This window comes from Pelmatolapia mariae, linkage group LG9 (genome assembly GCF_036321145.2).
Source record: "Pelmatolapia mariae isolate MD_Pm_ZW linkage group LG9, Pm_UMD_F_2, whole genome shotgun sequence".
Lineage (NCBI taxonomy): Eukaryota > Metazoa > Chordata > Actinopteri > Cichliformes > Cichlidae > Pelmatolapia > Pelmatolapia mariae.
The window spans coordinates 32474188-32491915 of NC_086235.1; the positions used below are offsets into that span (position 1 = coordinate 32474188).

Here is a 17728-nt window from a genome sequence, read left to right on the forward strand (position 1 = left end):
GTATTCCAGTGTTCTCTAATTTTTGCTATATAACTTTGCACTGTCCACTTTCTGCTGTAACAAAACAAATGTCCCACGTGTGGGACTAAATAAGGTTATCTTATCTTATCACATCTTATCTTAAAACAACTGCTCAAAGCTCAGCACCACCTCCAGCATCTGAAATGACTGTAAGCAAAGCCAAGGTTACACCCACTTGAGGGGAAAAAGCCTCCTGGCTCTCAACCCTCCTGGGAAACAGTGATCTGCTTCCAACATTAATCCACTCACAAACAAGGTATTACAGGAGTGTACAGGAGAATCAAGAGTCATGATGGCAGAATCTAAATCTAAAAAACATGGATTTAAAAAATGTCGGAGTGCCACGTTCAGCATTGATGGCTTCAGCTTTACAATTGGTAAGAGACTTTAAAAAAACCCCTATATATAATATATATATATTTTTTTTTTTTTATTATTATTTTTTTACACATATATATACATGTGTATATGTGTGTGTGTGTGTGTGTTGCTAAAGTGTGCTGGCCCAGGAATCCGTGGTTCCAGGGTTTTGTTGACTTTAGGGTTCTTGTTAGACTTTACTGCTACTCTTACGATTGCTCTTGATGATGTAATGTTTTCAGTTTTATGATATTAATGTTTTTTGGTTTCTGTCTTGATTTTTTTTCTCAGTGTCTCCTCACTGTGTCCTCCTTTTTGCTTCTCTCCAATTTTTCTCTGCCAGACTGTTGTTGTCTTTGTCTTTCTGCTTTTTTTTCATTCCTGTTCTATTATTAATTTTCATTTACTGATTATGTTTACTTCAGCAGATGGTTTTCTTTTATGTCTTGTGTTTGCCTATGCTTTGTCATTGTTTTTGCCTGTCATTCATAACTTACATTCCTTTTAGTCATCTGCCAATCAGACCTCAATGTACAGTATGTCCTGTATGAACATGCCTTTGTCCTTTGCATGGATGTTTTGTTTTGTTTTGTTTTTTTTGTTGTGGTACCTGTTTTGGCTCATGAGTTTCCGTATTCTATGTCTTAATTCTTTCCTAGTTTCACAGCCTGTCGTTTTGGATTTTTATTTTTCTATTTTTTATTGTTATGTAGGACTCAGATTATGATCTTTTTTTATGATCTCTTCTTCACTCATAACTATTATGGGCATAGCTATATATCCCAAGAGCCTCACAGCCATTACCAGATGTGTGTTAGCACAAGTGCAGTCATTTCAGTGGGACTGGCTGGAATCGTGCTACCCATGCCCGAAGTTTTTGTAAATGTGTAAATCCCAGAAATATAATATGCTCCTTGATTTGAATGTAAACAATCAGTGCTTCACAAAATAACACAAGAAATAAGGGAGTTCTACTGTAGTGCCCCAGAAACTGCTGTTGCAGGTGGTTCTGTTACACTAACAAACATTTGAGGAAGGTTGAGGAGATTTAGGAGTCCAGGAATTTTTTGTTTTTCTCTTATCTCGTTGTGTATTATGAGTTTTACCATAAATGGCAGTCTCAACTGTTTGGTAGAGAACCCTTTTTTTTTTTTTTTTTTTTAAAGGGGTTGCCTGAAGAAAAAAAAAACACTGTTCTTTTCTTGGTGTGGACCTTAAAGGGTTAATGAGATTTACAGAAAATTTCTGCTTTACGATAGGAGAAGACAGTTGAACTTAATAAACAGGAAAAAGATATACATGGAATTGAGAATGCCAATCAGCAGTGTCCAAACTGTAATGAATGTGGAAAATGAGGGATTCTGTTGAAACCAAGCCACGGTTAGGTAGGCCATCAAACATTTCAACCACAGCTGCCAGAAAAATTTTGGGGGACGCAAAGAAAAACCTACAAATAACGTCAGCTGAAAAAAGGTGCTGTGACTGTTTCAAGATGCACAATAAGGAGGCTCTTTAAGGCCTTTGTGGTTGAGTCGCTAAAAGAAAACCATTACTATATCGATCCCACAAAGTAGCTCACTTTCAATATTCCAAACAGCACAGAGACAAGCGTCAAAACTTCCAGAACAAATTTATTTGGAATGATGAGACCAAAATTCAACTTTTTGGCCACAGAAAACAATTGCTACATTTGGAGAGGATTCAGCCAGGCCTATGATGAAAAGTACACCATCCCTACTGTGAAACACAGAGGTGGACTGCTGATGTTTTGGGGATGAATGAGCCACACAGGGAACTTGGTCAAAATGATGGCAAAATGCATGCAGCATGTTAACATAAAATACTGCACGATTTGGCTCAGAAGATGCGCATGGGACACACTTGGACGTTCCAACACAACAATGATCCAACACACAAGGCCAAATCGACCTTACATTGACTAGCAGAAAAGGGTCTGGAGATGTCATCGCAGTCTCCTGACTCCAGATCATTTAGCCACTTTGGGGAGATTTTAAATACGCAGTTCATGCAAGATAGCCCAAAAAATTTGAAAAACTGGAGACATGTTAGTATATAGTCATATAGTTTCATATTGTGTAATATACTGCAAAACAAACAGAAATATACTAATTTTTGTCATTCAAAGTTTGGATGACAATACTTGGCAGTTTAGTGCAGGATAAACAATTTAGCTTGTTGTAGTTTCATTAAGTTGTTTATGTTGATTATTTTCCATGCTGAGCCTCTACAACAGATGCTAAACAATATAGGGACCGGTACTTAAACTCACATGGATGTATCAGGAGCAACTTGGTGATACTTGGGTGAGGTATGAGCCACAGAAAAAAGTCAAATGTCAAATAACAATAAACTGATTTTGTAGAACTTCATTTTGATATATTATTTTTCATAATTAGTTTCTAACACTGAATTTGTTCTAGTTTTGTTTTTCACCTGCCTACCATGCAGTTTTGTTTTCTGTTGTATCTTACTTCAAATGGAAAAGAAAAGCAGGTCTCTTATGTTAGTGATTTGAATTTGACCAGTTCCATAAAATAATAGAATAATTCCTAATATTTTAAGAATCTTATCATTAGAACAATAACTGGAACCCCTGATTGTAATTAAATGTGTAATCCACGGTATGATCTCATATTTAGGTCTATGCAACACTGAAGCATAATTTCTGTGTTAATGCTTAGTAGTTTTCAATCTAGCTTATGAATTCTTAAATGACTACTCTTCAATCAGAATGTGATTATCACAACCTTTTCAATATGAAAATTTTGAAATGAAATTATATTGTGAATGAGGTACTGCCTATATTTACATTAACATAACTAAATCCCTCTGTGTGTGTGTGTGTGTGTGTGTGTGTGTGTTTGGTCAGGGTATAGATATTAGGGTTTTGTTGGGAATTTGTCAAATGAATGTAAGCCAGTATATTTTTCTCTGAATTGATGAAAACTACAGCAGAAAATGGTCACAAAGGATAATTTGCCTGTTCTTTATCTCTGCCTTCACTGACTCACAATTAGTGATAATAACTCCCAGAGCTCAGTATCCTAACAACTGACAACACATATTTAATTGGACCAGTCAAAATGATGACATAGTCATTTCCCATGCCTTCTGGTTCCCATGGATACTGCAGTATGTAAACACAAACACACACAGAGATGTGTGCTTGAACACACATACTCACATAGACACATTTGGAGGCACACTATATTACGTATTCACTCACTCATCCACAATACTGATTCAGATTAGTTTGAAAACAGCATTTGGGGAGAGCTTCGTGAAATGGCTAAGCAGCTGCATCCAAGCCTTAGATCACCAAGCAGAATCCAAAGCATCAGATGCAGTGGTGTAACACACCGCACTACTGGAGTCTAGAGCAGTGGACACATGTCGTCTTGAGTGACGAATCACGCTTCATCATTTCGCAAATTGGAGTACAAGTCTGGGTTTGGTGGTTGCCAGGGGAATGGTACTTGTCTGACTGCATTGTGCCAAGTGTAAAGTTTGGTTGACAGGGGATTATGCTGTGGGGTTGTTTTTCACAAGTTGGGCTTGGGCTCTTAGTTCCACTGAAACGAACTCTTAATGCTTTAGCATAGCAAGACATTTTGGGCAGTTTCATTCATAAATGGTATATGAACTGGTTCACTTCTCTATTCTACCCGAGGACTCAAAGCGCTCTATGCTTCCGGTTACGCCGTAAGGTGGCTGCAGCGACGAGAGCTCCCAGTCATCTCAGCAAAAATGTTATTATTTATTTTGTACTGCTTTCTATTTCTGTGTGCACAGCGCGATCATACACTCGGTATGACAGACAAACGCTTCTGGAGCTACGTTCGTCAGCCAGTTCGGACTTTACAGCGGGTTTCGACTCCGTGGACGCTCTGCTGCCTGGGATCCTTTGTTTACTTGCGCGACATCGAGGGAAAACAAAGAGGGGGAAACGCGCCGGAGTTTTGTGCTGAACGCGACAGAGAAACAGCAAGCCACCTCTCCCCAGCATCCTGCTCGCGAATCTCCAGTCTCTGGACAACAAACTTGACGAGCTGCGTGCACAGATTAAACACCAACAAGACATCAGGAACTGCTGTGTTCTGGCCTTCACAGAGACATGACTGGAGCCCAGCGTCCCCGACTGTGCCATCACGCCAGATGGATTCACTGTTTACCGGGGAGACCGAAATAAGGACTCAGGCAAGAAAAGGGGAGGAGGGGTGTGCTTTATGGTTAACTCTTTGTGGGCTAGAGATGTGTGTATCTTAAAAACTTACTGCTCTCAGAGCCTCGAGCTACTGACCATTAAAGTCAGGCCTTTTTACCTCCCGAGGGAGTTCAGCTCAGTTCTCCTTTCAGCTGTTTACATTCCCCCACACGCTGATAAAGCTACGGCTATGGACGAACTGTATGACATCATCACTGGACTTGAGAACAAAAATCCAGAAGCTGCCTTTATTGTGCTGGGAGACTTCAACAGAGCCAACATGAAGAAGGTTCTCCCCAAATACTATCAGCACATCTCCTTTCCCACAAGAGGTGATCAAACATTGGACCATTGTTACACTCCATTCAAAGAGTGCTACAAACCCCTCCCCCGCCCAGCTTTTGGTAAGGCAGACCATTGTTCCATTCTGCTGCTGCCTGCATACAGACAAAGACTAAAACAGGTAAAACCAGTTTCCAGGGTTATTTACAAATGGGACAGTGAGGCTGAGGAGGTCCTGCAGGACTGCTTTGAGACAACTGACTGGCAGATATTTGTGGATGCAGCTGATGGCAACATCAATGAACTCACAGACTCTGTCATTGGATATATTGGAAAGTGCATGGATGATACCATCACTAAAACCACCGTCCGCATATATCCAAATCAGAAACCCTGGGTAAATAAAGACGTTCGGGCCAAGCTAAAAGTACGGACCTCTGCCTTCAACTCCGGGGATGCTGATGCATATAAAGCAGCCAGGTACGACCTCCGAAAGCCCATAAAAAAGGCCAGAAAAGACTACAGGGACAAAATGGAGTCCAGCTACCACAGCTTTGACACCAGGCGACTGTGGAATGGACTGCGCTGCATCACTGACTACAAGAAGGACAACACTGTCAGTGTTCAGCCCACTTCATCTCTCGCAGACAAGCTTAACAACTTCTATGCTCGTTTTGACGCAGACAACAGAGAGCAGATCCTCTACCCTCAGGAAGACAGTGAGGCTGCAACTTTAACTCTGAAAACAGAAGCTGTGAGATGGAATTTTAAAAAGGTCAAGCCTCACAAAGCTCCAGGACCGGACGGCATCCCAGGCCGGCTACTCAGAGTGTGTGCAGACGAGCTGGCAGAGGTGTTCACCAACCTCTCCCTGAGGCAGTCAGTGGTCCCCACGTCCCTCAAAGCATCCACCATCATTCCTGTTCCCAAAAAATCAGTGGCCTCCTGTCTGAATGACTACCGTCCTGTTGCACTGACATCCGTCATCATGAAGTGCCTGGAGCGGCTGGTCAAAGGTCACATCTGCTCCTCCCTCCCTGACACACTGGACCCTCTTCAGTTCGCCTATCGGAAAAACAGAGCCACAGAGGATGCCATCGCCCTGGCAACGCACACCACCCTCACTCACCTGGAAAAAGGGAATACATATGCAAGGATACTCTTCATCGACTACAGCTCGGCATTTAACACCATCATCCCCTCAAAACTTGCCACGAAGCTCGTCGACCTTGGGCTGGGAACACCAATCTGCAGATGGATTCTAAACTTCCTCACAAACAGGCCCCAGGTGGTGAGAGTTGGTAAGCACACCTCCTCATCACTCATCCTAAACACAGGTACACCACAGGGTTGTGTGCTTAGCCCCCTCCTATATTCCCTGTTCACACACGACTGTGTTGCTAAACATGAGTCTAACATCATCATCAAGTTTGCGGATGACACAACCATCATAGGCCTCATCACAGACAACGACGAGATGGCCTATAGAGAGGAGGTGATGGCGCTGTATGAGTGGTGTCTGGAAAATAACCTGACTCTCAACATCAGCAAATGATAGTGGACTACCGGAAACGACCAGTCAGGGAACACCATCCCATCCACATCAAAGGTGTCAAGGTCGAAAGGGTCAGCAGCTTCAAATTCCTTGGAGTCAACATCACCGAGGACTTCTCCTGGACCCTTCACACAGACACTGCTATCAGGAAAGCTCGCCAGCGGCTTTACTTCCTGAGGAGGCTGAGGAAGTTTGGCATGAACGCCAACATCACCTCAAATTTCTACAGGTGTGCAATCGAGAGCTTGCTGACGAGCTGCATTACAGTTTGGTACGGAAGCTACTCTGCCAGCAGCCGTAAAGCACTACAGAGGGTGGTGAAGGCAGCAGAGCACATAACTGGCATGAGGCTTCCTGCCATTCAGGACATTTATCTCCAGCGATGCCTCCGTAAAGCACACAGCATCATCAAGGACCACAGCCACCCAGCACATCAGCTCTTCTCCTTGTTACCATCTGGCAGACGTTACAGGAGTCTGTCTGCTCGGACTACAAGACTTAAAAACAGTTTTTACCACCAAGCCATACGACACCTCAACCACAGCACTTAAACACACACAACACACTCAGAAGCTACCCTGCAGCTTCACAAGTACTCTGTTTAATCTGCACTGGTCACTCCACTTTATTGTTATTGATATTTATATTTAAAAAGTGCAATACTGTAATTTTCTGCTGCTCATTCCTGTGCAATATCCCATCTGCCCCCCCCCCGTCATATTTCTTTTCAAGATTTTCTTATTTAATCACTAGTGTACATATATTTATATTTATAGATACATATATATTTAGTCATCTTTTCTCTTTTACCACGTCTCTGTAATATTTTACTCTTTACTATTTTTCTATTTATTTTTTTAATATTTTATTTTACTTTATTTTATTATATTTTACTTTATTTTATTATATTTTCTTCTACTCTACCATGCTGCTGAGTCACTGCTGCTCGTCAAACACATTTCATTGCAATGTTGACCCTGTGCTAACTTGCATATGACAAATAAAACTGAAACTGGAACTGAAACTGAAACTCTATACAACTTGCCTCATTCACCCATTCAGCAATGAAAAAAGGCTTTCCATAGAACACGAACACACACACACACACACACACACACACACACACACACACACACACACACACACACACAAAAAAAAAAACATCACAGTGCTACCATTTTGTAAAACAAGGTTTAGATAACAAACAAGTGTATTTAACCCTCTGGGTTCTAGGGTAAAATTAGCCGTTTTTGATTCATTTAACCTCTATACAAGCTCACGTCTGAACTTACAGTTATTTTTTCAAGTTGACATACGGTATTAAGACAATTGAACTAAAATCAGACAAAAAAAACCCCCTAAAATCTGAGTATGTTTTGACACACAAAAAACGAGTACACTACACACTAACTAGACACTTCAAACACACTAGATGTCACAAATCTCTCACATCTCAATCCAATAGAAAACAGGTGGGTTTTTTTGTTTTTGTCTTTTTGTGTCTGTGAAGGTTCTCAGTCATCCAGGTCATCGTAGTCAAAGGAGTTTGCAAAGAAAAGCGTCTGGACTTCTTTAAGTTGCTTGAAGACGTTTCACCTCTCATCCGAGAAGCTTCTTCAGTTCTAAGGTCAAATGGCCGAGAGTCCCAGATTTAAACCCAGTGGGAGTATCCCCCCAAAGAGGGACAAAGGACCCCCTGGTGATCCTCTAATCACATGAGCCAAGGTGTGAAAGCGGGTGTGGGACCTAATCAGCCAGGGTTTCGGGTGAGCTCATTGTGAAACCTGGCCCCACCTTGTCGTGTGAATTCCTGAGGTCAGATGGCCCAGGATGTGAGTGGGCGTTAAGGCGTCTGGGGAGGGAACTCAAAACTGGATTATAGATGGCAGACAGTTGGTGTCGTAAACCACCGCCTCTGTTCAAAGATGGTCGCTCACAGTGGACATAGATGGCCTCTTTCACTCCTCTTTCAAACCATCTGTCCTCTCTGTCCAAAATGTGAACATTGGCATCCTCGAAAGAGTGTCCTTTATCCTTAAGATGCAGATGGACTGCTGAGTCTTGTCCTGTGGAGGTGGCTCTTCTATGTTGTGCCATGCGCTTGTGAAGTGGCTGTTTGGTCTCTCCAATGTAGAGGTCTGGGCATTCCTCGCTGCACTGTACAGCATACACCACGTTGTTAAGTCTGTTTTTTGGAGTTTTGTCTTTCGGGTGAACCAGTTTCTGTCTGAGTGTGTTGCTGGGTCTGAAGTACACTGGGATGTCGTGCTTGGAGAAAACTCTCCTGAGTTTCTCCGATACACCGGCTACATAGGGGATGACAACGTTGTTGCGTCTGTCTTTCTTATCCTCCCTCGCTGGTGTCTGATCTTCTTTTCTGTGCCTCTTTGCTGACTTTATGAACGCCCAGTTAGGATAACCACATGTTTTGAGAGCTTCCTTTACGTGTGTGTGTTCCTTCTTTTTTCCCTCAGGCTTAGAGGGAACATGTTCTGCCCGGTGGTGTAGGGTCCTGATTACTCCAAGTTTGTGTTCCAGAGGGTGATGGGAGTCAAAGAGGAGGTACTGGTTCGTGTGTGTGGGCTTCCGGTAAACTTCGATGTTGAGGTTGCCATTCTCTTCAATGTGCACGGCGCAGTCCAGGAAAGGCAAACAGTTATCCTTTGTGTCTTCCCTGGTGAACTTGATGTTTTTATCCACAGTGTTAATGTGCGCAGTGAAGGATTCCACTTCTTGTGTCTTGATTTTGACCCAGGTGTCATCTACATATCTGTACCAATGGCTGGGTACTCTTCCTTTGAAAGAGCCAAGAGCCTTCCTTTCCACTTCCTCCATGTAAAGGTTGGCTACAATAGGTGACACGGGGGAGCCCATGGCACAGCCATGTTTTTGTCTGTAGAAGCATTCGTTGTATTTGAAGTATGTTGTGGTAAGGCAGAGGTCTAACAGTGTGCAGATCTGATCGGGTGTGAAGTTGGTCCTGTCTTCCAAGGAGCTGTCTTCTTGTAGTCGTTTTCTGACAGTCTCCACTGCCTCCGTGGTGGGTATGCAAGTGAAGAGAGAGACTACATCAAAGGACACCATGGTTTCATCTGGATCCAGGGTAAGTTTCTGGACCTTGTCGGTGAAGTCGGTGGAGTTCTTGATGTGGTGTGGGGTGTTCCCCACGAGAGGTGCAAGGATGGTAGCAAGGTGTTTCGCAATGTTATAAGTGGCTGAGTTTATGCTACTGACTATGGGTCTGAGTGGGACCCCTTCCTTGTGGATTTTTAGGAAGTCCATAAATGCAGGGTATGGCATCCCCTGGATAAAGGCGGTGATATGTAATACGGTCAATGATTTTGTCCTTTTCAAGGTCCTGAAGGCAAGCTATAACTTTCTTTTTGTAGCTGCTTGTGGGGTCTCGCTTTAACGCTTCGTAGGTGTTGTTGTCACTGAGGAGAGTAGTGATCTTTGTGTGGTAACCTGTTGTGTTTAGGACCACGGTGCACCTTCCCTTATCTGCTGGTAATATAGTGATGTTGTGGTCTTTGCTCAGGGAAGCGACGGCCTTCTTTTCTTGTAATGTAAGGTTAGACGGAGGGACTTTCGCACTGGAGAGGGTGGCTGAGACTTTCATCCTGATTTGCTCTGCTTCCGTCTGTGATAATTTATTAATCCGTATGGCGGTTTCTGTGGCTGTGATGAGGTCCACTATGGGCAACTGTTGCGGAGAAATGGCGAAATTGAGTCCTTTGGCTAAAACCCTCTTTTCAGGTTCAGTGAGATTCCGGTCTGAAAAGTTCTTTACCCATTTCTCCCGACTGTCTTCAGGTGTGTTTTCTTCTCTGAGTTGTGTGGGTTCAGACTGAGGAGTGTGGGTTTTTGAAAGCAAGGTGTGAAATTTCCTGCGTTGTCTTTCTTTTCCTTGAGAGTGTTGGGCCCGCTGAGCCTTGTCCACAAACTTGTAAACCTCTTCTAGGATTGGAGAGGGTAGAAGAGTTTCCAGTTCCTGCAGAGTCTGGCTGATCTTGATCTGGAGGGCATCTATAGTGAAATGGACCTGTCTTATCCTTTCACTTAAAAGGTGATTTTGTGCTCTCTGTAGAATCAAGTCTGCTCTGTGTCCCCTGACAGTGGATCCAAGGCGCAAGCTCTTAGGAACAACTCTGCTTTGTCTGCATCTTAGGTTGAAACGAAGGTGGTTCCTATAATCCGTCAGTTTCCTTGATTCCCTTTCATACTCCCGTACCAGTTGAAGGGTGTTCCTCCCAAAATGTACGGCAATATGTCTGTGAAGGTTCTCAGTCATCCAGGTCATCGTAGTCAAAGGAGTTTGCAAAGAAAAGCGAAGACCACAACATCACTATATTACCAGCGGATAAGGGAAGGTGCACCGTGGTCCTAAACACAACAGATTACCACACAAAGATCACTACTCTCCTCAGTGACAACAACACCTACGAAGCGTTAAAGCGAGACCCCACAAGCAGCTACAAAAAGAAAGTTATAGCTTGCCTTCAGGACCTTGAAAAGGACAAAATCATTGACCGCATTACATATCACCGCCTTTATCCAGGGGATGCCATACCCTGCATTTATAGACTTCCTAAAATTCACAAGGAAGGGGTCCCACTCAGACCCATAGTCAGTAGCATAAACTCAGCCACTTATAACATTGCGAAACACCTTGCTACCATCCTTGCACCTCTCGTGGGGAACACCCCACACCACATCAAGAACTCCACCGACTTCACCGACAAGGTCCAGAAACTTACCCTGGATCCAGATGAAACCATGGTGTCCTTTGATGTAGTCTCTCTCTTCACTTGCATACCCACCACGGAGGCAGTGGAGACTGTCAGAAAACGACTACAAGAAGACAGCTCCTTGGAAGACAGGACCAACGTCACACCCGATCAGATCTGCACACTGTTAGACCTCTGCCTTACCACAACATACTTCAAATACAACGAATGCTTCTACAGACAAAAACATGGCTGTGCCATGGGCTCCCCCGTGTCACCTATTGTAGCCAACCTTTACATGGAGGAAGTGGAAAGGAAGGCTCTTGGCTCTTTCAAAGGAAGAGTACCCAGCCATTGGTACAGATATGTAGATGACACCTGGGTCAAAATCAAGACACAAGAAGTGGAATCCTTCACTGCGCACATTAACACTGTGGATAAAAACATCAAGTTCACCAGGGAAGACACAAAGGATAACTGTTTGCCTTTCCTGGACTGCGCCGTGCACATTGAAGAGAATGGCAACCTCAACATCGAAGTTTACCGGAAGCCCACACACACGGACCAGTACCTCCTCTTTGACTCCCATCACCCTCTGGAACACAAACTTGGAGTAATCAGGACCCTACACCACCGGGCAGAACATGTTCCCTCTAAGCCTGAGGGAAAAAAGAAGGAACACACACACGTAAAGGAAGCTCTCAAAACATGTGGTTATCCTAACTGGGCGTTCATAAAGTCAGCAAAGAGGCACAGAAAAGAAGATCAGACACCAGCGAGGGAGGATAAGAAAGACAGACGCAACAACGTTGTCATCCCCTATGTAGCCGGTGTATCGGAGAAACTCAGGAGAGTTTTCTCCAAGCACGACATCCCAGTGTACTTCAGACCCAGCAACACACTCAGACAGAAACTGGTTCACCCGAAAGACAAAACTCCAAAAAACAGACTTAACAACGTGGTGTATGCTGTACAGTGCAGCGAGGAATGCCCAGACCTCTACATTGGAGAGACCAAACAGCCACTTCACAAGCGCATGGCACAACATAGAAGAGCCACCTCCACAGGACAAGACTCAGCAGTCCATCTGCATCTTAAGGATAAAGGACACTCTTTCGAGGATGCCAATGTTCACATTTTGGACAGAGAGGACAGATGGTTTGAAAGAGGAGTGAAAGAGGCCATCTATGTCCACTGTGAGCGACCATCTTTGAACAGAGGCGGTGGTTTACGACACCAACTGTCTGCCATCTATAATCCAGTTTTGAGTTCCCTCCCCAGACGCCTTAACGCCCACTCACATCCTGGGCCATCTGACCTCAGGAATTCACACGACAAGGTGGGGCCAGGTTTCACAATGAGCTCACCCGAAACCCTGGCTGATTAGGTCCCACACCCGCTTTCACACCTTGGCTCATGTGATTAGAGGATCACCAGGGGGTCCTTTGTCCCTCTTTGGGGGGATACTCCCACTGGGTTTAAATCTGGGACTCTCGGCCATTTGACCTTAGAACTGAAGAAGCTTCTCGGATGAGAGGTGAAACGTCTTCAAGCAACTTAAAGAAGTCCAGACGCTTTTCTTTGCAAACTCCTTTGACTTTTGTCTTTTTGCTCACAAGCAGAGTGCTTGCTAGCGCTGTCCTTAGAAAGCAACTTTTTTTAACATTTCTTCCTGCATTAAACGCGATGATAGCTTTTATGTGCATTTCTCGACCCCACAGTTAAACAGCAAAAGCCTTTCTCTGTGTAAGGTAGTATTATGATTTTCATGTGATTTTTACTCCAAGCAAATTAGTTAGAGGTTTCATGTTGATACAAAAACGCTTTTAAGACACCTTGCATGTGTCTTCCAACATGTTTCATAAGACAAAGCTGTATCTTAGTATATAACAAAACAGTCTTCCGCAGTCAAAATGCATTGGTTAAGGTGTATCCATTGTTTTTTTTTATTACAGACTACAAATTATACTTAATTTATTGGATGAATCTTGGACAGAAGGTCTGAACAGGCAGGAAAAAAACTTCAAGATTCAAGGATCTGAATTATGAAAGTTTCAGACTTTTACATTTCTGATTTATATTAAGAATTACAGTTTTAAGAATATTTATTACAATTATGCTTCACAGTTGCAAATGAGGCAGGGGACAACAACCAGCGCCCACTACCCCTCTTTTCACGTAAGTTCTGCACAGTATATGTAATTTTCTATATACTTGAAAGTGTCTTCAGGCCATGATGAATATATGTATTTTGCTCACTAAAATACAGAAATGTCTCTGGATATTCAGGAGTTACGTTAATGTGGTGTGTGTTACTGGTAACAATCTGTATTAAAATTGTCCAGGCTCACGGTCCCAGAATGCACTGTGCACCGAAGTCACAGCGCGAACAGGCGTCACTGACTCCAAAGAAATTCTGATCGACCCACGCAGTGCTGATGAGATCCTGGCTGATGAACTGCCAATCCTTGATGCACCAGACAGCATTGAGAAGACTGCTATAAGGTCAGATTTGGACACGGTCTTAAAGAATGTTTTTCTTGAACGGCATTCAAATCTCTTCTCTTCTTTCTTTGTTGGCTGCCTCTTCTTCCATTCTCTGTCTCTGTCAGATTGCTTCAGTAATGTTGAAAATGTATCGATGTGGTTTTTCACCCAGGAATGTATTGGCAGTGTGTTTTGAATCACTGTCATGTTAGATATTTAAGATACTGACAAAAAGATTCTTTCCAGTCAGTAGAAGTGTGCCTCAAAATTGCATTACAATATTTAAAAAAAAATTGCAATAACAATATTTTTGAAAATGTAGAAGAAAGAAATCCTAAAAAATGTTTTATTGATGCTTGTAGGCAGCCGCATTTAGAAATATAAATAAAGGTAGAGCATTTCTATTCTTTTTCTACTGAGTTACTGTCAATGATTCAATTTTAATCAGTTCAATTTATTTATTTATACAGCACCAAATCACAACAACAGTTGCCTCAAGGCGCTTTATATTGTAAGGCAGACCCTACAGTAATGCATACAGAGAAAAAACAACAACAATCATATGACCCCCTATGAGCAAGCACTTTGGCGACAGTGGGAAGGAAAATCCCTTTTAACAGGAAGAAACCTCTGGCAGAACCAGGCTCAGGGAGGGGCGGGGCCATCTGCTGCGACCGGTTGGGGTGAGAGAAGAGACACTACCCAATTTGAAGAGCGACTCTGTTGAAATAAGATGCCTGGAATTTTATATTTTGGTTCAGGCTTTTAAACCAGCTGCCTAAACCACTGCTTTTGCAACATGTAACCACAGTAATTTCTATCAACTTACTTTGCTATTCTTATTCTTTTGTAGTTCAACTAGGGAGTACTTCAGGAGCAGTTGGTGTAGTTGTCTTTACGTTTGCTTAAGACATCACCTCGTTCTTCATAGCCAAGTTTTACTCAATGGTGTTTATGCCTTAAGTGGTGAAACAAATTTGTTGTTTATACTTTTAACAGGAACCTTTTTTTTGTTGCATATTTTAGAAAGTACTTGGTTGGCAGTTGTTAAAGTAGTTTCCTTTTAGTTACTACATTGTTGAAAACTGGCACATGACATTTGCTATCAGTTATGCCTGGGCTTTCATTATTGTGAAACCTAGGTAACATAAACCCTTGGTGTTGATATGGCACTGATGTTGTAATATGACATTTTAATGCCACATAACATTTTTAATGGGTAATATTATAGATCAGCCCTTTTTGCCATTTTCAAATTTTACGAGGTACTGTTACAGAAAAGCACCATCAGATTGGACAGGAGCTCTTCTCTAAATGGTAAGATAATAATTGATCAATAATTCATTTTGATAATTCCATACTGAAAATTTGTAATCATTCTACACATCAATAATCAGGACCCATCTCATCTTAAAGACCTTATAGTATGGTATCACAGATGTAGAGATCTTTACTCAGACTGCTGGCTCAGTTGTGGCTCAGGATATTTAAGTTAAGTTTAGTTTTGTTTCTCCTTCAACTTTTTTCACTCACCATTTCTTTATGGAGCACATAGCATTCAGTCAATAGTTAATATTGACCTCTGGCTCTCTGTGGATTCTCATGTGTGTTTTCATGTTCTTGCTCAGACATGGTTGGATTATAAAAATACTTCCCTTTTTTGAAAATATGTCTTTGTAAGGAACTTAGCTTTAAATGGACACCCCCCACTCCTGTTCTGTGCAACTGTTACAATGAACTCTATTTCTTTATCACCTATAGAATCTTTTTTACTCTGCATGACCTGTGCTATTTGATCAAGAAATAAATCCGCAATATAATCATTATCAGCATTGAAGGGTGATCGTGGCTCAAGAGTTGGGAGTTCGCCTTGTAATCGGAAGGTTGCCGGTTCGAGCCCCGGCTTGGACAGTCTTGGTCGTTGTGTCCTTGGGCAAGACACTTCACCCGTTGCCTACTGGTGGTGGTCAGAGGGACTGGTGGCGCCAGTGTCCGGCAGCCTTGCCTCTGTCAGTGCGCCCCAGGGTGGCTGTGGCTACAACGTAGCTTGCCATCACCAGTGTGTGAATGGGTGGATGACTGGATATGTAAAGCGCTTTGGGGTCCTTCGGGACTAGTAAAGCGCTATATAAATACAGGCCATTTTAAAACAGGCTGAACATTGCTGGCTACACTCCCAGATTGGGAGTCTTGCACTGCATGATCAATGACATTTGCAATCCTTTCTCTCACTCCGATGGATACTGATCTGGATTATTAACAGTGATGTCTCTTCAATCAATATGTGCATGCAGTTCTTATGTGTTAAAAGAGGGGATATTGCTGATCTGTGTGCTGCCTAACCTATTATGAACATCTGTAGGGTAAGGACATTAACCATTGCCACCACCCCTCTGCACACTAACATCTGTAGCTGATAATATTAGTGTAACCAGTATGGTGATTCTAAGTGCTGTTCAAGATAACACCACTCCGGGGTAGCAATGCAGAGTCAACATCAGACGTACTGTAACCAGCAAGTTGAGACTTCGAAACAATACTGTGGTTCACGTTATCGAACCCCACACACACACACACACACGCTATTCCAAAAAATAGCAAAAATTTTTATTTGCAACTTTACACAAAGTTGGTTTTGGAAATTCATTCATAAACTGGCTAAAAATGTTATACAATTCCCCAACAGCTTGTGTCAGGTCAAATGACCAAGCATCCTCCAGTTCTGTCTCCTGAGGGGCACCAGGGCAGGGATGCCCACTCTCCTATTCACAGTTTGCAATTTTTATCAAACCACTAGCAGCAGCAATTAGACAGGCTACAACAATTAAGGGCATAAAATGCAAGAAAGTAGAATATAAAATCAGTCTCTATGCGGATGATGTGTTGCTTTTTCTCCAAAACTCACAAATCAACCTTTCTGAGGTAATTACACTAATAAACTTGTTTTCAAGAGTTTCAGATTATTCAATTAACTGCTCAAACTCTACAGTTCTTCCGATTAATTGCTTCTTCCATAATTCTTCTTCTACTCCACTACAATCTGGAAATATTAAATATTTAGGTATTAATGTCTCTCCTAAGCTTGCAGATTTAACTAAATTAAACCACATCCCACTTCTAAAGACAGTAGAAGGCAATCTGGCTAGATGGAAATCTCTACCCATATCACTCATGGGAAGAGTCGCGGCTGGGGCAAGAGGGGGCAATGCCCCCTTAAACAAACTTCCTGCCCCCTTAAGTCAAACTTTAAGAAGCTGAGAAAGAAAACAATATTGCCCACAAACTGAAGATGGACAAGATTTACTTGTAGCTGAAAGATCCGCTGGAAAAGGCACAAATGAGATGATAGGTTTCATGTCTCGTTCGCTCTTTGCCTCCGTGCTAGTGATGTGCGAATCATGAACGAATCGTTCAATACTCGGGAATCACTTTGCTGACTTGTGAATCATGATTCACAAGCCCAACTGACTCTTTCACTGACTCATCCCTGTTGCTGTTAGCAAACTAATTGCATTAGTAGAAATATATCTAGCTTATAATTAAAACTGTGGGGGGAAAAAAAACAACAGCCAGTTTCTTAACAGAAACATTTCTGCTCTGAACTGGAAGAAAAAACCCTGAGTAGAAAGCTCACATCAAGACAATAGCTCCTCAGTTCACAGTAGCATTGCTCTGCTAACATGCTAACAGAACATTTGAGTTACTCACCCCCTCCTTTCCTGTGCTGAATTGTAGCATGAACGAATCACTCACTCAATCACCCCTTCCCTTCCTGTGCTGAATCATAGCATGAACAAATCACTAGTCATATCCAAATTCATGGGCTGCATCCTCCTGAGGACCTGGCCTTCGCAGTCTACGTGGGCCGGGTCCTCAGAAGGTCAGGTAGAGCGGAAGTAAAAGGCTGTGAAATTGGACGGTCTAGCCTTCAGATTTGCGTCACCACTGTCTTGGTGGAGTTTAATAAACTCAGCTGTCTGCTCCTTGCTATCTAAAATATAACAGGGCACTGGTGCAAATTCTCGACCATCTCACACTTCTGTTTAATCAGTTTTCTGTTTGACGTTTATT

General features: G+C 42.6%; 1 protein-coding gene across 1 annotated transcript in view; it reads left to right on the forward strand.

The window, feature by feature from the left end:
* Window positions 1-313: 313 nt before the first annotated feature.
* Window positions 314-17728, forward strand: part of pde1ca (phosphodiesterase 1C, calmodulin-dependent a) — a 64750-nt gene continuing 47335 nt past the window's right edge. Inside the window, exons 1-3 of the mRNA XM_063483246.1 lie at window positions 314-398; window positions 13298-13348; window positions 13516-13675. Coding sequence (XP_063339316.1) covers window positions 314-398; window positions 13298-13348; window positions 13516-13675 — 296 coding nt within the window. The remainder of the gene's footprint in view (window positions 399-13297; window positions 13349-13515; window positions 13676-17728) is intronic.